At 38.3% G+C, this 26,536-nt stretch overlaps 1 protein-coding gene and 1 non-coding gene across 2 annotated transcripts in view; both read left to right on the forward strand.

Annotated features, from left to right (window-relative positions):
* The window catches only part of Gtf2a1 (general transcription factor IIA subunit 1), a 34,318-nt gene that overhangs the window by 1,016 nt on the left and 6,766 nt on the right, over positions 1 to 26,536 (forward strand). The window contains exons 2-7 of the mRNA XM_055593109.1: positions 1,334 to 1,435; positions 12,103 to 12,307; positions 15,089 to 15,156; positions 18,391 to 18,466; positions 19,941 to 20,074; positions 20,332 to 20,652. Coding sequence (XP_055449084.1) covers positions 1,334 to 1,435; positions 12,103 to 12,307; positions 15,089 to 15,156; positions 18,391 to 18,466; positions 19,941 to 20,074; positions 20,332 to 20,652 — 906 coding nt within the window. The remainder of the gene's footprint in view (positions 1 to 1,333; positions 1,436 to 12,102; positions 12,308 to 15,088; positions 15,157 to 18,390; positions 18,467 to 19,940; positions 20,075 to 20,331; positions 20,653 to 26,536) is intronic.
* On the forward strand, positions 14,137 to 14,279 carry LOC129666262 (small nucleolar RNA SNORA79). Its single transcript, XR_008718546.1, has one exon. It is a non-coding gene; the product is annotated as a small nucleolar RNA SNORA79 (small nucleolar RNA).

A 26,536-nucleotide genomic window follows, 5' to 3' on the forward strand; every position in this document is an offset into this window, starting at 1 on the left:
GTTAAAAAAATACTTTTTACATTAAATGTCTCTTTCCCTCGGGGGACTTGGGTTTAGTAGTGTTTTGTTCATCAGGTACTGAGGAAATGTTGGAACTACAGTTGCCCACAATTTATCGCTTTTTCTTAATACAAATACCTAAGGCATGAAGCTTTTCAAAGAAATAGTGACTGAAGCTTCCCAGTGAGATCTATGCCCATAAAACACAGCTGTGTAGAGAAAGTGAAAAGGCATAGGCTAAACTGCATTTTAAGAATTAAATATTAGGTGATGGTTTTATGTTTATCAGCGGTTATCGTGGTGTCTAGTATAAAAATACACCCAGTTTACTTAGTGTTATGCCAAAAATTAGCACTTTCTAAAAGGAACCTTCCAATTAATCACTTGATAATGCCACATTCAGCCTCTAATTTGCCAGTTTCAAAGTTTGGAATATTGTGTTTTGAAAGGAAATACTGTGTTTTGAAAGGACTGATCTGAAAACCTTAACTGTAATAAAGACAAAAGATTAGAATTTAAGCATTTCCCTTTTTCTTTCATAGTGCTTCTAAATTGGTTAAGTTATAGGCTAATTGTTGCATGATTAAATGCTACCGAAAGAACCCAGATTTGTATCTCAGTGTCTTAATCTCTAAGGAAAAGGCTTGGGGTAACTGATTTCAGACATTAAAACATCTGGTTTGCTGGAAATTTATCTTACCAATTTAAAATTACACGGCCAGAGTGTTGTAGCTTGAAGGTACCAACTAGGGCAGAGGAAAAAAAAGCAGTGATGTCATTTTGTATGAGCGAGTGCTGATGAGACCGCTGGGTATGACCAGGAGATGCCTAATGAACAAAAAGTTCCCCAAAGACTTGGAAAGGTTACGAGACAGGACAGTGGTTAAACCAAGCATGGATAGTAGGAACCAGACATAAGCATAAACTATTATAAATCAGAATGTTAGATATTTTGGTCACAATCAAGGAAATTATAACTGGAATTTGTATGGACAGACTGTGCATAAAGAACTTTATGAACTATTTTGCCCAGTCTTATACTTCTATAAAATATATAGTCATCAAATCCAGTTTAATGAGGCCAATTTCTTTTTTTTCTTTTTGGATACAGGATTTATATGTAGATCAAAGTTGTCTGGAAACTCAGATCTTTCCGTCTCTGCCTCTTGAGTGCTAATCCTGGCTTAGGGTTGCCATGTCTTTAAAGTTACAATTTAAAATAAAATTTAGATAGTTGACCAAATGGTTTGTATTTAAAGATTAGATGTTTAATTAAGGATTTCTCAAAGCCTGTTAAATCAGTCTTTTATTGAATCTTATTTTTCCTTTAAAGCCTAAATTGTATAGATCTGTGATTGAAGATGTTATTAATGATGTACGAGACATCTTTCTGGATGATGGAGTGGATGAGCAAGTCCTAATGGAACTAAAAACCGTGAGTTTGTCTTTTTTTTAAAAGAATATTTCAACAATAAGTAACTTTTCTATAGGGTGAATGTTTGAGTTTAAGGAGAGACACTAATCTAGTGAAGGGTATTGGTCTTAAACCTCAACTGTGTCATTTGTTCTTCCTCTTAACTGTGGGTAGAGAACTTATATTTCAGTTTCTTTTCCTGTAAGATAGGAATTCATTCATTTGTTCATTCGTTCGTTCATTCATTCATTCAGTTTTTTGAGGCAGGGTTTCTCTGTGTAGCCTTGGCTGTCCTGGACAAATTTTGTAGACTCACAGAGATCCGCCTATCTCTGCCTCCCTGAGTGCTGGGATTACAGATGTGTGCCGCTTTGCCTGGCTGATATAATTTCTATGAGTGTAGGTATGAGCCCTAAAAACTTTAATTGACTATGGTAGGGGTCAATCTGGGATTTTTTTTTACACTTGTTCTTGCTTTGTAAGTTGACAGCTTGGAGAATTCAGTCTAACCACAGGTCCCCATAGCTGTAAGACATTGTATTCAAAGAAACTGAATTGTCCTGGAAAAATGAAGTATCTTCATTTACATATTTTATGCATTTTCGACCATAATACCTGGCCTGTGTGGTTGGCACTTAGCTGAATATTTAGCTGAGTCGCATAATAACCGATATGGCTCTAGAATCTTAATAGTGCTATTTTCGTTGTTGTTAAGTGGGGCATAATTTTTTATCTTGGGTTGAAATAAGAGTTAAAGCTGTTAGACCAGAATGAACCTAATTCTCTGCACTAAATTTCTTCAGGGCCTCGTTAGAATTTTCAGAATGTGCCCTGTATTTGACAGTAGGAAACTAGTCCTGTTGAGGGGATGGCTCTCTGCAGTGGAGATGCTCTGTGTCTGTTGTCTGCTGCATGGTGGTCATTAACCACATGTGCGGGATGGCTCTCTGCAGTGGAGATGCTCTGTGTCTGTTGTCTGCTGCATGGTGGTCATTAACCACATGTGCCTGTTAAGCATTTGGGATGTGATTAGAGGAACTGAGAAATAAATCTTTGTTAACTTTACTTAATTTAAATTTAAATCATTACACGAAGCTAGTGATCACCATATTGAGCTACACAGATTTCCTTGTTAGCAAGGCTAACATCCATTGTATGTTTTATGAATTATAGTGGGCACTGTGATTTAGATCTGGCTCTTCTCCTTGAACTGTTTCACAGATTATCAGGGTTGCTAAGGCACAGTACCAAGTTAGAATATGAACTGAGATGCATGGTGAGGTCGATTTAAACTAGATAATGCAGGACATCTCAACAAAACCAGTCTAATTAATGAGATCATTTCCTAAAGTGTTAAGACCTCACTTGGTTGTGTAAACTGTGGGAGCTAGGCAAGATGTCTGATGTGGTCAGTATTGAAATGGACTGTGGACTGGCAAGTAACTGTATGGGAATGACACTTTAAAAATTCTCTTCAAAGTGAATACTGAGCAACTAAGGACGGGAAGGTAGGAGAATCTGCACAAATTTGAGGCCAGCCTAGTCTACATAGTTTCAGGCTGTTCAGGGCCATATAGTGAGACTCTTAAGAAAAACAAACTGAAAACAAAACCCCAGAGTAAATGATAAACCCAATCTGTCAGACCTACCTATATCTAAATAGCAAGTACAAAACCATGTAACTACCCTCCCGCTTCCTGGAACCTCTCACAGGCCAAGCTAATGCTCTGCCACTGAGCCACATCCTTAACCTTTTTCGTATGTGCTGATAAAATGGAGTCCTCAGTTAGAGATGCTTCTTAAAGTCAGGTTCTATGCCTCTTGGTTTAGTGCCTCAGCTTTGGTGTGTTTGACGTGTTGGACTGATTAGTTAATAGCTTCTTTAAAGAATGTTAGCAGATAACTGACTTCTGCTCACTAGAGGCTGGGAGCACCTTTTTTAGTTTTGTTAAGAAATGTCTTCCACTGCTGGTGGGAATGTAAACTTGTACAACCACATGGAAATCAATCTGGCGCTTTCTCAGACAATTAGGAATAGAGCTTCTTCAAGATCCAGCTATACCACTTTTAGGAATGTATCGAAAATATGCTCAAGTATACAATAAGGACATCTGCCCAACCGTGTTTGTAGCAGCTTTATTTGTAATAGCCAGAATCTGGAAACAACTCAGATGCCCCTAAGGAATGGATACAGAAATTGTGGTACATCTATACAATGGAGTATTACTCAGCGATAAAAAAAAACAAGGAAATCATGAAATTTTCAGGTAGATGGTGGGAACCGGAAAAAATCACCCTGAGTGAGGTAACACAGAAGTAGAAAGACATACATGGTATATACTCACTCATAAGTGGATATTAGACATATAATATAGGTTAAACATACTAAAATCTGTACACCTAAAGAAGCTAAGCAAGAAAGAGGACCCTGGGTAAGATGATCAATCCTCATTCTAAAAAACACAAACAGAACAGACATAGGAAGAGGGAGAAAATAGGGAACAGGACAGGAGCCTACCACAGAGCACCTTTGAAAAACTCTACCCTTGCAAGGTATCAAAGCAGATGCTGAGACTCATAACCAAACTTTGGGCAGAGTGCAGGGAAGCTTATGAAAGAAGGGGGAGATACTAAGACCTGGAGAGGAAAGGAGCTCCACAGGGAGAGCAACAGAACCAAAAAAAAAAAAAAATCTGGGCACAGGGGTCTTTTCTGAGGCTGATACTCCAGCCAAGGACCACTTATGGAGATGGCCTGGAACCCCTGCACGGAGGTAGCCCATGGCAGTTCAGTGTCCAGGTGGGTTCCATAGTAATGGGGACAGAGACTGTCTCTGACATGAACTAATTGGCCCGCTCCTCGATCACCTCCCCCTGAGAGGGGGGAGCAGCCTTACCAGGCCGCAGAGGAAGACAGTGCAGCCACTCCTGATGAGACCTGATAGACTAGGATCAGAGGGAAAGGGAGGAAGACCTCCCTTATCAGTGGACTGGGGGAGGGGCACAGGTGGGGAAGAGAAGGGAGGGTGGGAGGGGAGAAAGGAGGGTGGTACAAGGGGGTACACAAAGTGAATAAACTAATTAATAAAAATAAAAAAAAGAAATGTCTTTATTGCTAATCTTTGTAAGCAAGTGGTAGCAAATCGCCTCAAGTTGAGAACCACTTTTCTCATTATACCCTAATTATACATGGATAGTTGATACATTGATATAAATAACTAAACTATAAATTGGTTAAATACCTGCTTTCTGTTCTTTGACAAGAGCCTTTAGTTGATAGAAGTAGATATGTGAACCTAGGTGTGCCACAAGATAAAAGACCTACATTCACATTTCTACCATCTTCTAGAAATGCTAGAAGATGTCAAGAGATGGTCAGAATTTACTTTTAAATCAAACTGTGAAGTGCTTATTCTCTAGCATTGTGTTGGGCTAGAAATTTTAAATGACTCTCTAATTCCACAAAATACCTAGCTCTTGGATAAAGTGTACAGCTGAGCTTCTAAAAGATGTTAGGGAACTCGGCTTCTCCAAAGAGCAAATGAAACAGAAAGTAGATGAAGTAACTGGTTAAATGAGAAGCAAGGACCATGAGGATGCAGGTGAAGCACCGAGGGTACAATCAGTATTCAGGGACACTGGAGTTAGACTTCTGGCTTGCAATTATCCTGTTTTTGCCTTCTGTTCTTTGTTGGTCTTGGATAACCTGCCCAACTTCTTGTTCTTCAGTTTCCTTTTCTCTAAAGGAGATGATAATATCTACATATGTACTTACTATATAGACCTAAATAAAGTTTAGCTGTTAGACTGTCTCAGTAACACAGTTGTATACCTCAGTCTTTTGGGGAACAGAAGTTGAATTTTGTTCATGTCAATTTTAGGTACCTAGGCAAAAATTGCCAAAGTGTGGGTATGACAGAATTAATATTTACTTGTGGGAAATAGAGAAAATAAAAATAAAGTAAAAGGGCTCTTCCAGTTTTCTAAGCAAAAGAAATATTAAATAATTCAGTATCCCTAATTTAGCATTACTGATATAGTTATTTTGCCAAAACAGTGTAACATTATTTTAAAAGCCCATATCTAGAACCTGAAACTTTCTGATAAATTGAAATTATGTAAAAGTGAAATTGAAGGGTTACAGGGCTCAGCAGTTAAAAATACTTGTTGCTCTTACAGAAGACATGTATTCAGTTCTCAGTACCCAGATGGAGGCTCAGAACCAACCATAACTCCCATTTTGAGGGAATCCAATGCCCTCTCACTTCTGTGGTTTTTAGACATACACACATTCAGGCAAAACAGTTGTAGATCTGAATCTTTTTTTTTTTAAAGAATGAAGATAAAGTATAAACATTGACTAAATCGAACTTTACTTGATAGTATAAGCTTGGTGCTTACCTATATGGTATTTTTATCTTTGTTGAGTTAATAGACTACTTACCATGATTGCTAGGTTCTCATTCTTTTTTTAAAATGATTTTTTTAAATTAGTTACAATTTATTCATTGTGTATCCCAGCTGTAGCCCCCTCCCCTCATCCCTTCCCAAGCTCACCCTCTTCTCCTCCCCTCCCCCTCCCCCAGTCTACTGATTGGGGCCATCCTCCTCCCCTTCCATCTGACCCATCAGGGGAAGGTGATCAAAGAGCCAGCTACTGAGTTCATGTCAGAGACAGCCCCTGTTTCCCTTACTAGGGAACCCACTTGGACACTGAGCTGCCATGGGCTATATCTGTGCAGGGGTTTTAGGTTATCCATGCATGGTCCTGGGTTGTAGTGTCAGTCTCAGAAAAGACCCCTGTGCCTAGATATTTTGGTTCTGTTGCTCTCCTTGTGGAGCTCCTGTCCCCTCCACATCTGTCTGTTTCCTTCTTTTATAAGCTTCCCTTCACTCTGTCCAAAGTTTTGGTTATGAGTCTCAGCATCTGCTTTGATATCCTGCAGGGTAGAGTCTTTCAGAGGTCCTCTGTGGTAGGCTCCTGTCCTGTTCCCTATTTTCTCCCTCTTCCTATGTCTGTTCTGTTTGTGTTTTTTAGAATGAGGATTGATCATCTTACCCAGGGTCCTCTTTCTTGCTTAGCTTCTTTAGGTGTACAGATTTTAGTATGTTTAACCTATATTATATGTCTAATATCCACTTATGAGTGAGTATATACCATGTGTGTCTTTCTACTTCTGGGTTACCTCACTCAGGATGATCTTTTCTGGTTCCCATCATTTGCCAGTAAATTTCATGATTTCCTTGTTTTTAGTTGCTGAGTAGTATTCCATTGTGTAAATGTACCACATTCCTCTGTTGAGTGACATGTGGGTTGTTTCCAGGTTCTGGCTATTAGAAATAAAGCTGCTACGAACATGGTTGAGCAAATGTCCTTGTTATGTACTTGAGCATATTTTGTATATATATGCCTAGGAGTTCTATAGCTGGATCTTGAGGAAGCACTATTTCTAATTGTCTGAGAAAGAGCCAGACTGGTTTCCAAAGTGGTTGTACAAGTTTACATTCCCACCAGCAGTGGAGGAGGGTTCCCCTTTCTCCACATCCTCTCCAGCATATGTTGTCACTTGAGTTTTTGATCTAAGCCATTCTGATGGGTGTTAGGTGAAATCTCAGGGTCATTTTGTTTGCATTTCCCCGATGACTTAAGGACGTTGAGCATGCCATTCAGTATTCCTCAATTGAGAGTTCTGTTTAGCTCTGTACCCCATTTTTTTAGTCGGATTACTTGATTTGTTGCCTTTTAACTTCTTGAGTTCTTTATATATTCTGGATATTAGCCCTCTGTCAAATACAGGGTTGGTGAAGATCCTTTTCCAGTCTGTAGGCTGTTGTTTTGTTCTGACGACAGTGTCTTTTGCTTTACAGAAGCTTTTCAGTTTCATGAGGTCTCATTTATTGATTGCTGATCCTAGAGCCTGTGCTGTTGGTGTTCTGTTCAGGAAGTTGTCTCCTATGCCAATTAGTTCAAGGCTCTTCCCCACTTTTTCTTCTAACAGGTTTAGTGTGTCTGGTTTTATGTTGAGGTCTTTGATCCACTTGGACTTCAGTTTTGTGCAGAGTGGTAAATATGGATCTATTTGCATTTTTCTACATGTAGACATCCAGTTAGACCAGCACCATTTGTTGAAGATGCTGTCTTTTTTCCATGGTATGGTTTTGGCTTCTTTGACAAAAATCAAGTATCTGTAGGTGTGTGGGTTTATCTCTGGGCCTTCTGTTTGATCCCGTTGATCCATCATTCTGTTTCTGTGCCAGTAGCATGCATTGGAGTCCGTAGAGCTGGGGCTTACAGACTGTTGAGAGCTGTCATGTGAATACTGGTAATTGAACCTGGGTCCTTTGGAAGAGCAGCAAGTGCTTTTAACTACTGAGTCTTCTCTCCAGCCCCAATCTTTCTTTCTTTCTTTCTTTCTTTCTTTCTTTCTTTCTTTCTTTCTTTCTTTCTTTCTTTCTTTCTTTGTTTATTTATTTATTTATTTTTGAGATTGTGGTTACCTTTGGTCAGCTTTGTTAGAAAAAATAAAATTTACAGAAATAAGCTATTTGTGAGTTTTAAGTTGTGTGCATTCTGACTAGAATAATGAAATCTCTCCCCAGCCAGTTGCATGGAATCCAGGTTGTGAGGCATTTCTCTGTCCAGCTTATCCATTCTGCAGATGCAAGTCATCTGTTAATCATTTAGTGTCAACCTAATTGTCAGAATACCTGTGCAATGTCATGGTGTTTATGTCTAGATAACCTAACATATAGCTGTTACATCACAGTGTCTTGTGTACTTCCCTATCTTATACAGAGGCGCATCATAGTTCACACCCTCACAAGAAGACTACATACATCCAATAAGATACTTTGAAAAAGAGACGACAATCACATAGCTTTATCACAGAATATCCTTATAGTTGTTCTGTTTTACTGATTTTAGTTGCATTGTATAAATTTAACTTTATCATGGGTATGTATGTATGTATGTATGTATGTATGTATGTATGTATGTATGTGAAAAATCATATTTGAGTTGAGAATGGTTCAAGACTTCCAGCTGGAATGTGGAGTAGTTTCCAAAATAGTCCAATATATTTTCAAAATATATTCACACAGGGTAATATTTTTAGGTTATAAGTACCTATTATAATCTGTAGGTTATAAGTAGGTTATCTGTAGGTTATAAGTACATATTATAATCTACAGATTATGACTTATTTTGGGTACAGTTAAGCAGAGGTGTGTTTGTAAACTTTAGAATGCCAATCCTGTTAATAATGCAGAAAACAATGTTTCTTAAGCTTTTATGCATACGGTATAACAGAAGTACTAATACAGAAACTATTTATGTTTCGCTTTCCTCTCAGTTTGATTTTATTCATAGAAAATTTCAACTTGACTTTTTATGACCCACTAATGGGTTGCAGTCCTCAATTTGATAAGCATTGGTCTAGACTTTAACACAGGTATTCTCTCATTTGCAAACATCACCAAATAACCTGGACAATTCATTATAATGGCTTGTGGCTCACTTCTTAACCTGCTGATAGAGTAAACCTGGGATCTCACCTCAGATTTAGCTCTCTTCCTCTTCTGCAGCAACTGGCTCCTCCCTGTCTCTCTCTCTTTTTTTTTCCCTTAATTTTCTTGTGGTTCTGGATTTGTGGTTCTAATTTCATCCTAACTGGGCCAAGTACTCTTATCACTGAAATACACTCAAAACCTTCTCATTTACAAGTTTTGACCCAGCTGCACATTACCTGAAGTCAGTATTTCTGCTTATCATAGAGGCTTAGTTGGAATGATGGGCTTGCATTACAGTGAGTAGACCAACTGATGGTAATAAAAATGAAACATTGAATTTAAAAAAGGTTGAAGTGTGTCTGGAGGGATGGCTCAGTCATTAAGTGATAACTGCTCTTTCTGAGCACAGAATTCTTTTTCTGGAACCCACTTCAGGTGGCTCACAACTGCCTGTAATTTTAGTTACGGGGATTCAACACCCTCTTCAGGTTAGTGAGGTCATTCATTCACAAGCATTTGACATATAGTCTTACATACAAATAATAAGATAAATTTTAAAATAAAGTATGATGGCAGCCAGGTGGTGGTGGTGCATGCCTTTAATCCCAGGAGGCAGAGGCAGGTGGATCTCTGAGTTTGAGGCCAGCCTGATCTACAGAGTGAGTTCCAGAACAGCCAAACTGACAGAGAAACCCTACCTCAAACAAACAAACAAACAAACAAAAAAGTGTAATGGGTTGGGAGTTACAAAGTTAACTACAGGGTCAGAACTGTAATTTAAGAACCAAGTTGGAGCCAGGCACCGTGGCTCACACCTGTATATAATCTCAGCCCTCTGGGAGGCAGGGCAGGCAGATTTTTGTGAGTTCGCCTACCTCTGCCTCCCAAGTGCTGTGCCACTACACCTGGCTTAAAAAACAGTTTCTCACATTTTAATTATTTAAAAAAAGTGTTTATATGTGTATATGTATTTATATATGCACACATACATGTGAATGCATATGTACCACCATGTGCATATAGAGATCAGAGGATAATTTGGGGGAGTTGGTTCTCTTTCTTTTCTGGAGGGGGCAGGTTGGTTTGAGATGGGATTCTCTGCATTAGCACTGGCCATCCAGGAACTTGCTCTGTAGACCAGGTTGTCCTCAAACTCAGAGATCCATTTGCCTCTGCCTCCTGAGTGCTGGGATTAAACTGCCCTGCAGTTCTGTCTTTTTACCCATGTGGGTCTCAGGGATCAAACCCATTATCAGGCTTGATGGCAGGTGTCTTAACCCATTGATCAACTGTAACAGCCTCTCCCCTTTGGTTTTGACTCATGAGGAACTAGGTTTTGAGTTTGAAAAAGGAAAAGAGGAAAACAGGAGGTTCAGGTGAATAGCATATCTGAAACACTTACCATATATCATATATTAATTATAAGGTATCTTATTTGTCATGCAGGTACCTGTTTTTAGCCCACTTTGCAGAGATAATGAGCCAGCCACAATTTGGGCTCTTAGGAAGGGTAGTACTTTGTTGCTACAGGACTTTGTTTTTAGTGTGGGGTTTGTAGAAGGTTCTGTTATTGGCTAGAAGTTTAGAAGTAATCTTAAATGAATTTTCCTTTAATTTTAAATGAGAAAAATATCTACGAATGTTACATGATTGAGTCACATTAGTAGACAAGCCAGGAATAACTGGTTTCCCAGCCTCTGATGTAATGCTGTTGCATAATTAAGCCACTAGTGCAGTAGTAATAGCAGCTAGTATTCAATAATTGCTGACTCTAAGCTCTGATAACCATGAATAGAATAGAGGTTAGTATCTCTTTAAGTATAGATTCCAGGCATTCAAGTATTGGGCTTGCTAGAGAAGTAGTTTTACTGTGGACCTGACTTTTACTTGTTTCTTCAGTACACCAGTGGAAAGATGCTAGGATTGTTACTAGCATGTAGTCATAAATCTAGGTCATGTAGAAAGGGAAAGGTGAGGATTTTTGTTTTGTTTTAAATCTGTGAGTATAACAAGAGGAACCTCTGAAAGGATCTTGGAGAAGCCTCTGAGTTAGCAGTGTCCCAAGAGCAGGTCCTGGAGTTAAAAACAGTACGGTGTAAAAATGGCCAGATTGTTTCATTTGCGTTTTAGAAATTTACTTTCTTGGATAATTTTTTACAGGAGTAAAGCTGTAAATTAAATATGCTGGAGAGCAAATATGTTAAGGAAAGATGAAGTAGTCTGAAATGTTTAAATTCCTTCCTTTTTGAGTGGCTCTCTTCCCCCACTCCTCCCATAGAATTTACCCTATGGTGAAGTCAGAAAATACAGATTGGGCATCCCTAATCTGAAAGCTGTCACTCACCCAGGAAAATACATACATACATACACACACACACACACACAATTTTTTTTTTGGTATTTTTTTTTCCAGATTTTGGAGTACTTGCATATATACAGTGAAGTTCACATGTTTCACATACGTCTTTTCTAAATTGCTAGAAATTTAATTTTACATACTATTTTGAATAGTTTTGTGCATAAAATAAAATTTCATCAGGTGAAATTTTCCACTGATGACATGATATCAGGAATCCAAAAGGTACAGATTTTAGAATATTGCAGATTTTGACTTTTTAGGCTAGATATTCAGCCTATAGAAATGACTAAGCAGAAGGTAATTGTCAATCCCTGGCATATTGGAAGAAAGGACATTTCAGGAAGTGTAGAGATTGGGATAACCATTGCAGCCTCACTTTTCTTTTCCTCATAAGATTAGACAAATAGAAAGTGAGTAGGTCTGTCTTAATTTACAGTGCTTCTATTTCTCGTTACTAAGAGATGAATATTTGTCCCATTGACTATTATTTAAAAGTATTAATCAAAGAAAAGTAATTTAATAATGGTTTTGAAATAAAGAGATAAGCTGTGGGTATTCAGGTGTTGACTGCGGGAACACTGTTAAATAACACCTGCCAGTTTTTTGGAATGTAAAAATAGTTCTTCAGTACAATAAACATGAGATCTGGTTAAGGTTTATTTTCCTTACATAAAACTTGGGTAAGAATTAATGCTAATTTTGTGTGTATGTGTGTGTGATTGTATTATTTCCTAAGGTGGAAGAAATTTACATACATCTATGTTTTGCCTGTATGTCCAGAGTTTAACTCACTGAGAAGTCTTTACTGTTCTTTGTCTTAGTTGTGGGAAAATAAACTAATGCAGTCTAGGGCAGTAGATGGATTTCATTCAGAAGAACAGCAGCTTTTATTGCAAGTTCAGCAGCAGCACCAACCCCAACAGCAGCAGCATCACCACCACCACCACCACCAGCAAGCTCAGCCTCAGCAAACGGTACCTCAGCAAGCACAGACCCAACAGGTCCTGATTCCTGCGTCACAGCAAGGTGAGAAGGTTGGAGTTCTCTGTCGTGGCTTACAAATTAGATTCGTCTTTTGAAATTATTCCTTTGACTCTTGAGTTTTTTGGGTTATCCTTTTTAAATAGATGCTTGGTAGTGGGTGAAATCTATACTGATTGTTCTTTTTCTTTCCCTCTATTGGCTGAGTTTATGCTTGTAGCTCAGCTGGTAGAGTGCTTGCCTAGCATACATGAAGCCCTGGTTCAATCCCACACTGCATAAACTGTGCACTGTGGAGCATATCTGTAATCCTAGCACCTAAGAGGGGGAGACAGGATCAGATACTCAAGGTCATCTTCAGTTAAGTTATATAGTGAGCTGAAGGTCAGCCTGGGCTACTTGAGATCCTGCCTCAAAAGCAACAAAACAAAATAACAAAGGAAGAAGTTATGAAGAGTATCCTTGGGAGAGGAGGTGTGATATGTGAATGATCTAAGCTAGGGACCAAGAGCATGAAGGCAAGAGGGTTAAGTTTCTATGTCCCTATGGGGAGATAGGAGGTGGAGACAGATTCTCAGAAGCTTGTGGGCCAGCTAACCTGTTAGACATACCAGAAATACTACAGAGAAACCCTGTGTCACACAGGTTGGAGGCAAGGTCCCATATTCCACTCAGGGTTGTTCTCAAGGATCCTGGTCTATACAGGCTTATTTATGAAGGGTTTCATTGTTTTTTTATAAGGTAGTTTTCTTTATGAAATGTGTTCTTTCAAAGACATGTTTGGGAGCTGGAGAGATGGCTCAGTGGTGAAGAGCACTGTCTGCTCTTCCAGAGGTCCTGACTTCAATTTCCAGCAACTACATCGTGGCTGACAGCCATCTATAATGAGATCTGATGCCCTCTTCTGGCATGCAAGTGTACATACAGATAGAGTACTCATATACATAAAATAAATAAATAGATCTTTGGGAAAAGGTGTATTTGTTTTCTTTTATTTATGCATCTTAAATATTGGAGAAATTTTGTAACTTTGGTAGTCCGAAAATTCAGTCCAATTTAAGTGCGAAATGAATATAAAACTTAGCTTTTAATGCTTGGCTTAAAGAAAAAAATCATTTATATACCGTTGTCATAGTTCTTTACAATATGCAAGTTATTTTATAGGTCCTCTTTTATTAACCTTTTATGCATAATAGCTCTTAAGCTCCATTTTACAGTTGAAGAAAATCTGGGTGCTGGAAAGATTAAGAATCTTGCATGCCTTTAGTCCCAGCACTCTCCTGGAATCTCTGTTTTTGAGGCCAGACTGGTCTACAGAATAAGTTCCAGGACAGCCAGGGCTACATGGAGAAACCCTGTCTCGGTAGGTAGGTGAGTAGGGGAGCTTGATCCGTCATATGTAGGTTTTTATATGACAAAAACCTATTCAGGGACAAATTTCCAGAATACTGTAGTTAGGTGAGTCTTGACTGGCCAAAAAACCCAGAAGATAAATGAAAGCTTAGTTTAGTGTGTTAACTATTTGATGACTCACTTATTCCATCTGAGAGTATATGAAATACAAAATGAATAGTTATATGCAGTAGAAAAGCCTATATGATTTGGTTTATTTTTTTATAGCTAATAGATTTTGAGTATCTATTTTTTAAATTTTGCTTACGTAATTTAGTGTGTGTGGAGGAGCGGTAGACCGTGGTATGCATGCGTCACTCAGAGAGCAACTTGCAGGAGTCTGTTCTCTGTACCATGTGGGTTCTAAGGTTGGAACTCAGGTCTTTAGGCTTAGCAGCAAGTGCCCTTGCCTACTGAACCTTCTTACCAGCTCTTAATACCCATTTTAAGTTTATGCCACATAATCTCATCTGTTCCATCTTTGATGACTGTTCCTCCTAATGCCTTTAGGCATGGCATTAGGATTTTAGGTCATCATAAATTAAAATTGATTTTTTTCACTCAGAGACTATCAAGATAATGGGATTATCTATGTATTCTCTGAAATTTGCGGGATCAAACAATTACTTCTATTTTTTTAACTAACATTGCCATTGTTTCTGATTTGTGTGTGTAATGTTTGTGAGCATACGTGCAGATGTAGGTACTCATGTACCATGGTACATGCATGGAAGTCAGAAGACAACCTCCGGTGCTGATCTTTGGTTTCCACTGTGTTTGAGACAGTCTCTGTTTTTTGTTTTGTTTTTTTTTTACCTCTGTATACATTAGGCTAGCTGTCCTCAAGCTTAAGAGTTTTCTCCTGTCTCTGACTGCATAGAACAGTAGTATTACAATGCTCATGCTACGTAGTTGGCTTTTATGTGTGTATTAGAGATTCAGACTCAGGTCCTCCTGCTTGAACAGCAAGCGTTTTTAAACCATTGCTTTGTATTTTTCAAATAGTTAATTAAAATACCATCATTGAGGTAGCTGACAAGTTGGCAAAAAAAAAATGCTGTAGGATTTTTTTTTCATTTGTTTGTTTTTAGACAGTGTCTCACTGTGTAGACCAGGCTGCCTTGAATTCAGAGATCTGTCTGGCTCTGTTTTCATAAGTGCTGGAGTTAAAGGCATGCACTGCCATGCCTGGTCTAGGTATTGTCATTTTATTAATGTTTTTCAGTATAAAATGAATATATGCTAGTTGTTGATTACCATAAATTTTTTTTAAAGCTTCTGAAATAGCAAATAGTTTTAGAGCATTTTAATGTAGAAAATGAAGTAAAAGCATGAAAATAAGTAAATGTTTGAGCATTTTATGACATTTCTGTTGACCGTGGAGTGCCTTATGATCTTGTTTCCAATTGGTCCTTTTTTTTTCTATTTTTGTAGCTACAGCACCCCAAGTTATTGTTCCTGATTCTAAGTTGATACAGCATATGAATACATCAAGTATTACGGTAAGACTAGAACATGGCATTTACACTGGCTTTACTTACTTAATCTAAAATTGCAATTATTCCTATGTGTGTTGTATTTAACAACTTGAGGATTATGGAAGATTTGAACAAAATAGCTGTTAACCACAAATCTAAATGCATAGCTACTCTCAGACATTAAAGTTCATAAAACTATTTAATTTTTTCTTTAAAAAAGAAACCGGTATACTCTGGGCGACGCCTCATAGCTTTAGGGAACCCACTAAACATATACTAACACCCGTAGTTCTGTTTCAGAAGATGAATTAAGAGTCTGAGAACAGGCTGGGTGCGGTGGCACTCAGGGAGGCAGAGGCTGGCAGATCTCTGTGAGTTTGAGTAGGCCAGCCTGGTGTACAAAGAGAGTCCAGGACAGCCAGTGTTACACAGAGAAACCCTGTCTCAAAAAAATGAGTAAGAGTACAGGAATGCTGAGATTTAGGAACTTGTTTAAAAGTAACTGTTTTGGACAATTCAAGATAGCTATTTCTTTTTTAAAAATTGAGTTTTATTAGTATCTGAGAATTTCGTACTGTGTATTTTAACCATATCCATTCCCTACCCCAATTCTCCCTAGGTCTACCCCTTCTTTTCTACCCATCCTCCCATGCTATCTTCTGTTTGTTTTTAAACATCAAATCTAGTTGTGCTGACCATGTAGCCTTCTCCTGAAGCATTCAAGGAAGCTGTTTGTTTTGTTTTGTTTTTTGAGACAGAGGTTCTTTGTGAAACAGCCTTGGCTGTCCTGGAACTTTGTAGACCAGGCTGGCCTCGAACTCACAGAGATCTGCTTGCCTCAGCCTCCCAAGGACTGGGATTAAAGGCCGTGCCAGAATGCCCCACTCACGGAAGCTATTTCTAAAGTTGCATGTTTAAAAGAGTCTTTGCTCTGATTTAAACGTAACATATAGTTTTGCTGTAATCCTCAAGTGTGTGCCTTAATATGTATTTTATGCAGTTGAGTTCTAGTAGAGTTTTGTTACATTTCAAGTGGATAGGCACACTGAATGTCACAAATTCTTAAACTTAGACTTGAGGCATGTAACTCATTAGATGCATTAGTGTGTAACTATGAACTGAAAGAAGCCCTAAGAATGTCTTCACCTGGTCTTTAATGTTCAAAAGAAACATGAAACCACAGTGTGACCAGTTATTTAGTACTTTATCACAGATGGCTTATTTTCTTAAAATAGGAAGGCTATAAATATTGTAGTGCCTCAGTGTGGCATTTCATTTTTAAAATCAACCAAAGTTATTACTTAAAGGCAAAAAATAATTTCTGAAATTGTTTCCTGGTCTGTGTAAGTATCGCTAGCAATGAGATTTATTTGGTTTTTAATGAAAAATATTTTTACAAACACCTTGACTTTCTGAGTGCCATAAAATTTCACAGATGTGATTATAAGCACATACGAAGCAGGGTCACTTGTTAGTTGTATGACTTCCCCCTGTGTACAGCCGGTCTTGCAAATTCATACCTAGGCAGTATTTTACATTGCTACCCAGTACTGGCAACTAGTTTTAATTTTTATTTATTGTATTGTTTTTACAATGTTATTTCTTTTCTAAGTGTATGACTGCTTGCCTGCATGTATAATTGTTTGTGTACCACATGCCTGCTTGGTCCCTGTAGAAAACAAAAGAGGGTGTCAAATCCCCTGGACCTGGAATTACAGATGGTTGTGAGCTGCCATGTGGGTGCCAAGAATAGAACAAGGGAAATACATGCTCTTAACCACTGAGCTGTTTCTAAATTGCTCAGAAATAATTTTGATTGCCTGGCATTAGTTTCTCTAAAGCATTTGTATAATTATTTCCCTAAACTTACTCTAATGGTTGTTTTTCTAAAACTTTACATGTTAAACAGAATATATGTTTGGTGTCTTAAGGAATGTCAAAGCATAAGGAAATAGAAGCCTGCCTAAATGTAGTTATAGTGAGTTGAATAAAAATACCTAAAAGTACAAAATTAAGCAAACAGTGATGGAAATCTTTTGCAGCAAGGGTGAAGAGAAATAAAAGCTTCAGAACTAAATGGAGTGATTGCTGTCAAAACTCAGTCTCACTGGCACTGTCATAGGGCAATTTTGTAGTCATCATTCAGGAGGGAGAGACAGGAGGATCACCAGTTTGAGGCCAGCCTGGACTATGAAGTGAGCCCTTGTCTTAAAATAAGACCAAGGGTGTTAGTACACACCTGTTGATCCCAGTACTTGGGAGGCAAAGGCAGGAGAATGACTTCAAGTTAAACAAGAAAACGTGTTTGTGTGTGTATGCACATGCGTATGCCTGTATGTTTGTACACAGGTATTTTTTTTTTACAACTATTTTTTAATTTGGGAAAAATATAGGAAGTTTAAGATAGCTCTGGCTCCAAGGTTTTGGGCTAAAAAAATACTCAACTTATCACATATTTTACCTAGACTATTGTCAGTGTGTTCCTGTTCCTTTTTTTTTTAATGAAAGGTTTTTTTAAAAAAATATTTATTTATTTAATGTATATGACTAGTATATGAGCATGTACAGAAAAGGGCACTAGATCACATTATAGATGGTTGCGAGCCACCATGTGGTTCCCACCATGTGGGAATTGAACTCTGGAAGAGCAGCCAATGCTCTTAACCACTGAGCCATCTCTCCAGCCCCCTGTTCCTTTTAAATAATCAGACATCTTAGAATTTGCCATATATAGAAATCAAGGAATTCTTCATATTGTTTTGTATGAGATCTGTTGATTCTGGTAGAAATGTAGAAAACAAAGAAATGAGGATGGTTTGACTTTAGCCTTAAATGATTACTTGAAGCAGAAAATTGGCTATAAGGAACTAAAAAGTGGTTCCTCACTACATGGTTTAACAATAATGGAGTGGTGGTCTCATTCATGGTACAACATGGATGCTAGCATATTGTTTATAAAAACATACAGGTTAGACTGAGACGGAGAGCTTGAGTTAGGAGCAAAAGAAGCTTCCCTGTTCAGTTACTTAGAATAAGTTCTCTAGGAAAACTAAAAAATTAGACCCCTAATAACCTTGAAATACTTCAGTAGGTTACTTAGGCTGTGTTGTCTTTTTGTAACACATGAAGCTTCCTTCTGTTGCTAGAATGCCAGGTTAGTAAATTTCTCCATGTACTGTTAAAATACACTAGAAGTAAACTAAGACCTTCTTAAGAGCGAATATGATTTTTTTTTTCCTTTGTCTTTTACTATTCCAGAGTGCTGCTGCTACAGCTGCTACCTTGGCACTTCCTGCAGGTGTGACTCCTGTTCAACAGATACTAACAAATTCAGGTAATTAGCAACAAGGGAAGCAGTTTTAAATGTTTCGAAATTAACATCAAGTTATGTTAATGATTTATTGTCATTAGGAAGGGAGACAATACTGAAACTTGATTTAGCTTTTGGCTTAGGTTTTTAAAATTATTTGAGACCTGTAAGATACAGAATTGTAATTTTTAAAGTTAAAATAACTGTAACCTTTCTTGAAGATACATGTGAGATAATGAAAATTGTAGCCAGGGATAATAGCATACATAATTACAGCTGTTGGGAGTTGGAGGTGGTGGATCATAAGTTCAGTGTCATATTTGGTTTCATAGTGAGTTTGAGGCCAGCTGAGATCCTGGGACTTAAAATGGGGATGGAGCTTTTAGTCTGTGAATGAGAACCCTGCTGAGGAACTAAGGTTATATAGAAAGGGTTAAGTACTGAGGTTTGCTTTTGTTTTTCCTATTAAGCATCTGTCTTGCCAAATGAGTTAAATGAGATATTTGAATTCATTTGTGGTGATGACCAAATTAAGTTCTACAGGACCTGAAGAGCTGACACATTGTATTCTTTTAGAAATAGTGTCCTTGCGTGAATATTGTTATTTTCATCCCATCTTTCGGGAGATTTAAATAGGCTCTTACTTGAACTGATGTCTGTCATCGTCATTATTTTTGTTTGCTAATTTCTAAATTTGTGAGGAACAAATTCAAGCTTTGTCTTCATGAATGTTTTGTTCACTTTTAAAGGACTCTGTGTTATCTAAAGCAACATTCAGGAGGCTGTTCTCTATCTTAGAAGTTATAATTACAGCGGTTCTAATTGGCTTAAATATTCATTGCTTGTTGAAAATTTGAAGCAAAGCTTGTGTGTTGGTTTAAGATACAAGTAAGACATTATACCTTTGTGTCTTTGAAGTTAAAAAAAAAAAAAAGCATTGAAATGTCTGATTGTTTTTACCACACTTTCTTGGACTGCCACCATTTGACCAAAAGTAATTAAGGCTATCTTTAAGTCTTTTTTTATTTTACTTTTAAATTTTGTATGTGTGGACATTTTATCTGCTTGTGTATCTGTGCACCACATGGTTGCAGTTCCTTGGGAGGACAGAGAGACCATCAGGTCTCCTAGGAGTTAGAACTGCCTGTGAGCGCCTATTTGAGTGCTGGGCATGGAACCCCAGTTTTCTGGTGTAGAGCAGCAAGTGCTTGTAACTGCTGAGCTCTTCAGTCTCTTAATCAAGTCTTACAATCTGTTGTTAAAGTTTTATTGGTAAAAAGCTGATGAAGATATAATAAATATGGGAAAACATTCGGACATGGAGGGAAATTGGGAAAAGTAATGGTTAATGGTTATAGTTTATAGCACTTAGTGAAATGGTGAGTATTCTAACTTGCTAATTTCTAGGTTATTTGGCTTGAAAGCAACATAAACTCATTTCTTTGTATATTAATTGCTGCTGAAATAGCAACATGGACTATATTCTTTTTTGCCTTAGGCCAGCTACTTCAGGTGGTCAGAGCAGCCAATGGTGCCCAGTATATCTTTCAACCTCAGCAATCAGTTGTTCTACAACAACAAGTTATACCACAAATGCAGCCTGGTGGAGTACAAGCTCCTGTTATCCAGCAGGTACATCAATTTTAGCTACCGTCCCCTTGGGATCCATTTTCTTCTGCTGCTGTAGCTGTATGGTTTTCTTGTGGGGTTCTACCACAAGTGTATATGAACACAATATGTATAGTCAAAAACAATCTTATTCTGAATTCCGATTACATGCCCCAAGCCTAATTTACATTTCTCCTGTTTAAAGCTGAATTATTATTAGTTTGTTTCTGGATCTTTGATCTCTCTAACTAGTGACTAATAGGTGGTTTTGCTTGCCCTAGGTCTTAGCACCACTTCCTGGAGGGATTTCACCACAGACAGGTGTCATTATCCAGCCACAGCAAATCTTATTTACAGGAAATAAGACTCAGGTCATCCCTACCACAGTGGCAGCACCCACACCAGCACAGGCACAGATACCTGCAGCTGGCCAGCAGCAGCCACAGGCCCAGCCTGCCCAACAGCAAGCTCCATTGGTGCTGCAAGTTGATGGAACGGGGGATACATCTTCTGAGGAAGATGAAGATGAAGAAGAAGACTATGATGATGACGAGGAGGAAGATAAAGAGAAAGATGGAGCTGAAGATGGGCAGGTGGAAGAAGTAAGTTTCTAGTAAAATGACTTGAGAAGAGAAGCCACTCATTATTTACTCTTGTATTTGGTGCTAAGCAGACAAATTATATGCTATGTCGTCAGAGGCAGAGAGAGGTGGAAGCTTGGACTTAATTAGCTTTCTCCTTACCCAGGGAAGAACCCACTTGGAGTATGGTTCTTCCTACCTCAGTTTACCTTAGCAATTAATCTTATTTTCACAGTACATTGTAGCCTTGCTCAAGAGCTAGCCGATCCCTCATAGGTGTACCCGAGGTATGTCTCCTAGGTGATTACAGAGCCTGTTAAGTTAATACTAATAGTAACCACCACAAGCTCATTTATAAAGGTACTTACATCAAATGGAACTTATATTAATAAGGGTAGTGAGGATAGTGCAAAGCAAAAGCTTTCACTTAATTATTCATAATGTGGCTGAATGTGACAGCTCAAGAGAAAAACTATGACAGCTCAAGCCAAAGCCATATTTTAGCCCTTCTGTCCTAGTCCATACCAGGTCCTCAATAATCTGATCTTCATATCTTTTTCTTGACACCTGTAAACATGTCACCAGTTTCTCTGTTCTTCCCAGTTAGTTACCACTATGTCCAAGGAGATTATTTGTCCTGCTATAAGATATAAGATCATCTATCTATCTTTCTTTCTTTCTTTTCTTTCCTTCCTTTCTTCCTTTCTTCTTTCCTTCCTTCCTTCCTTCCTTCCTTCCTTCCTTCCTTCCTTCCTTCCTTCCTTTCTTTCTTTCTTTCTTTCTTTCTTTCTTTCTTCTTTCTTTTTTTTAGATTTATTTAATTATGTATACAGTGTTCTGTCTGCATGTACTCCTGCACGCCAGAGGAGGGCACCAGATCTCATTATAGATGGTTGTGAGCCACCATGTGGCTGTTGGGAATTGAACTCAGGACCTTTGGAAGAACAGCCAGTGCTCTTAACTTCTGAACCATCTCTCCAGCCCAGAATTATTGTTCTTTTAAATCTTAATACAAAATTGTCTCATATTACTTATTTATATTTATTATTATTTTGGTGTTTTGGAGACGGCTTCACACTAAGTCTACGTTACAGGTCTGGAACTCATACCAGCTTCAAGCTTGAGTTAATCCTGACTTCAGTCTCCCAAATACTAGGATTATAGATAGCTATGAGCCATTGTTTGGGCCTAAACAAATTTTTTAAAATATTGTTTATTTACAAATAGTTTATTAAAGCTGGGTGGTGGTGGCACATGCCTTTAAACACAGCACTCAGGAAAGGCAGGCAGATCTTTCAGTTCTCAGGTCTGAGCTGGGTCTACAGAGTGAGTTCCAGGACGTCTGAGGCCTACACAGAAAAACCCTGTCTTGAAAGCACCACACACACACCAAAAACAAAACAAACAATAACAGAAGTTATTAAATATGTGAAGAATCAAATTGAATAAAAATCCTGTCATCCACCATTAAAGCGAAACTTTTTTCATTACTTAAGAGTGTGGTGTTTTTCCCCCAGTCACATATTCTTTCTTCTGCTTTCAAATCCATGCCAGACATTATTATTAACTTGTCTTTGTGATACTTTTTCTGCAACCATTAGGTAGTCATAGGATTTCATCATACATTGTCATTTATAAATTTCATTGATTGGTCTTAATTTGCAAGCCAGTCTTTTTTCTTTCTTTCTTTCTTTTTTTTTTTTTTTTTTTTTTTTTATCAGTTACATTTTATTAACTCTGTATCCCAGCCATGTCCGGATCCCTCATTCCCTCCCAGTCCCTCCCTCATCTCCACCGTGCCCCTTGCCAAGTCCACTAATAGGGGGGACCTCCTCCCCATTCATCTGATCCTGTTTTATCAGGTATCTTCAGGACTGGCTGCAAAGCTCTCCTCTGTAGCCTAACAGGACTGCTCCTCCCTTGGGGGGTGGGGAGGCCAAAGAGCCAGTCATTGAGTTCCTGTTAGAAATAGTCCTTGTTCCCCTCACTATGTGAAACCAATTGGTTACTGAGCTACCACAGGCTACATCTGAGCAGAGGTTCTAGTTTACATTCATACATGGTCCTTGGTTGAATGTCAGTCCCAGAAAAGACCCTGTGCCCAGATATATTTGGTCCTTGTGGAGCTCCTATCCTTTCCTCATCAGACTAACTCCCCTTCTTTCTTATGATTCCCTGTACTCTGCCAAAGGTTTGGTCATGAGTCTTTGCTTTGAAAACACTGCTTGTTAGAGTCTTTCAAATACGCTCAGTAGACTCCTGTCATATGTTCAATGCACATCCCATCTGTCTTTCTAAACGAGGACTGATAATACCACCCCATGTCTGCTCTCCTGATTATCTTTTTTAGGTGTATAGATTTCATTATGTTTATCATATCTTATAGGTCTATATAAGTGAGTATATACCGTGTTTGTCTTTCTCCTTCTGGGATATTTCACTCAGGATGATCTTTTCTAGATCCCACCATTTGCCTGCAAATTTTATGATTTCCTCCTTTTTGATTGCTGAGTAGTATTCCATTGTGTAAAAATACCACAATTTCTGTACCCATTCCTCCGTTGATGGACATCTGGGTTGTTTCCAGGTTCTGGCTATTACAAATAAAGCTGCTATAAACATGGTTGAGCAAATATCCCTTTTGTGTACTTGAGCAAAGTTTGGGTATATACCTAGCAGTGGTATAGCTGGGTCTTGAGGAAGCACTATTCCTAATTGTCTTAGAAAGCGCCAGATAGATTTCCAGAGTGGTTGTATCAGTTTACATTCCCACCAGCAGTGGAGGAGGGTTCCCCTTTCTCCACAACCTCTCCAGCATGTGTTGTCCCTTGAGTTTTTCATCTTGGCCATTCTGACGGGTGTAAGGTGATATCTCAGGGTCGTTTTGATTTGCATTTCCCTGATGGCTGATGAGGATGAACATTTCTTTAAGTGTTTCTCTGCCATTCGATATTCCTCTGTCGAGAATTCTTTGTTTAGCTCTGTTCTCCATTTTTTAAGTGGATTACTTGGTTTGCTGCTTTTCAGCTTCTTTAGTTCTTTGTATATACTGGATATTAGTCCTCTGTCAGATAAAGGGTTAGTGAAGATTCTTTCCCAATCTGTAGGCAGGCGTTTTGTTTTGATGACAGTGTCCTTTGCTTTACAGAAGTGCAAGCCAGTCTTAAGTTCCCAATGCGACAATGCTTGGTCATTGCATAGTCTCTGTAACTGCGAGACTCACATTGATAGAAGTTTTTCATCAACGTATAGGAATACCTTTTTAACTTTTCTCATAATCTTCTCATCAGTTCTCATGTTGATAATAACTTTAGGAAAGAATATAGGCTTTTTTGTTTTAAACATTATGCTAATCTCTTCTATGAATTTTAGTTGTATGTATGTGTGTATGTATGTATGTATTTATTTATTTATCTATTCATGTATTGTTTTTGAGACATTTCATTACATAGCCGTGGCTGGCTGGACACCATATGACTCCTATGTGCTGGGATTAAAGTTGTGCACCACTGTCCATGCCTGGCTAAATTTGGGGGTTCTTGTTTATTTGTTTTGAGGCAGGGTCTCACTATGTACCTCTAGTTGTTCTTAAATTTAGTATGTAGTCCAGGCTTGTCTGTACCTCACCAAGATCTGCCTGCCTCTGCCTCCCAGGTACTGGGATTAAAGGTATGCACCACCATGAGCAGCACCTGTGGGTATTTGCTGACACTTGTTACTTGATTCTGCCATTTAACTACCTAGCCTCAGCTCAGCAGAGCCCCTACTAATGTCGTCTTATTCTTGCAACTTTGAGCAATTCAGTTTTGCCAGAATCCTGAATGAACTTGGAAAGGACCCAAAGGTTCAGCCGAAAACACATCTGGTTGATACTATGGATTTTAACCTTTTTAAGACCGAACAGGGAAACTTGCTATGTTATGCTATGCTTCTACTTCCGACCCTAAAAAAACTATATTAACTGATGTGGTTTTCTTTTCTAAGCCTTTCTAGTTGTTAGGGAAATGCAGATCTAACCCACAATTGGGGGCTTGTCATACCTACTAGGAAAACTATAATTATTTAAAAAAAAAAATAGGAGTATGGGTGTCTTGCCTGCGTTTATTTCTGTGTACTGTGAGCATGCAGTGCCTACAGAGGCCAGAAGAAAGGATGTCAGGTCCCTACAACTTAGGTTATAGATGGTTGTGAGCTGCGATGTGGTGTTGGAATTGAACCCAGGACCTGTGGAAAAGGAACCAGTACTCTTGTTGAGCCTTCTCTCCAGCCCAAGATGGTATAATTTTAAAAGAAAGTTATAAAATTTGAGGCTTTGGAAATTGGAACCCTCTGTGTTTCTGGTGTGACTATGAAGTGGGACAGCTTTCATGGGAAAGAATGGTGGTCACAGTTTTTCAGAGTTAAGCAGAGTTCGCTTGTGCCAAGTTTCACTTCCAAGTGGTTGTAGTGAATAGTGGAAAACAGCTACTCAGACAAAATCATGTACATGAGAACTCACAGCAATACTCTTGGTACATCCAAACAGTGTACACAGCCTGGATGTCTGTTAGTAACTAGTGAATGGCAAATAAACTGTGGCATAGCCATACAACAGAACAGCATCTGGTTGTAAGGAAGCATGAAGTACTGGTGCATTCTGCTGCATAAGTACATGTTGAAAACCCTACAGCACAAGAAAGCCCACAAGCTGTATTGCTCCGTTTATGTATCAGAATAGGCAAATTCATGAAGTCAGAAAGCAGATGGGTGATTGCCAGGAGACAAGAGGTTTTAGAGCGATTCCTTATGGTTAGGTTTATAGAGTGATTGCTTATGGTTAGGTATGGTTAAGTGCTCTGGAGCTGCATAGCAGCGGTGATTCCATTACGGATGTTCCTAGTGCAGTTGAATGTACATTCTAAAAGGGTTAGTTTTAGTATTTATTTTATTTAACGTATTTATTTCATTTTATTTGTCTACGTTTATGTGTGAATGGCACACCCCTAATACACGTAGGCTTAACATCCTTGATTATCTTTCATTTTACCTGTTTTTTCTTGTCCTTCCCACCTTCATTTATTAGAAATCTGAGTTAAAGCTTTTGTCTTATACCACAAATAGAAGTTCAGCCTTATTTTATTCCCTCCTTTGGTTTCATTTTAGGCTCTGAGAAATTTCATCCTCTGCATTTAAGAGTAGTTTAAATCTGAATTTTCTTCTATCCACCATAATGCCACAATGACAAACAGTACTGACTGATTGGGATTTAGAATCTTAGTCATTAGTATAGTTCTAAGGCCACACTACAAACTGATTGTATTCTTTGCTTTCTTCTCCAGTGTCACAGTTTTATTTTTAACTGCTACTGGTACATAATATGACCTCACAAAGCCTTTGTATTTTCTCAGGTTTATTTCTAGGCATCTGAAACATGAGAATTTATCCTGTGAAGTTGTCAGTGAATAAAGAAAAAAATTTAAATTACTTTATGTGATGGCTGTTTGCCTCCATCTATGTCTGTTCATCACATGAGTGCCTGAGACACAGGGAGGCCTGAAGAGGGCATCTGGTCCCCAGAAATTGGAGTAAAAAATGGTTGTGAGCTGCCATGTGGATGCTGGGAATTGAACCCAGGTCTTCTTCATGAGCAGACAATGCTTTTTAATGAGCCCAGAGGATATAAATGTTAACCCCTTTGAGCCTTATGAGTTCTGTAGCTTAACATTTTCGAATTTCTTGTTGAAATTCAAATAACATTGGCAAACCCTTATTGACAGCACTATATTCACAGTGTGGACTAGTTCTCAAAGAACACAGAAACCACTGTACTACTTTGGTTTTTGGTTGTTTTTGTTTTTGTTTTTTTTTTTGTTTTGTTTTGTGTGTGTGTGTGTGTGTGTGTGTGTGTGTGTGTGTGTGTGTGTGT

This window comes from Psammomys obesus, unplaced genomic scaffold (assembly GCF_907164565.1).
Source record: "Psammomys obesus unplaced genomic scaffold, mPsaObe1.curated_primary_1811, whole genome shotgun sequence".
Taxonomy (NCBI): Eukaryota; Metazoa; Chordata; class Mammalia; order Rodentia; family Muridae; genus Psammomys; species Psammomys obesus.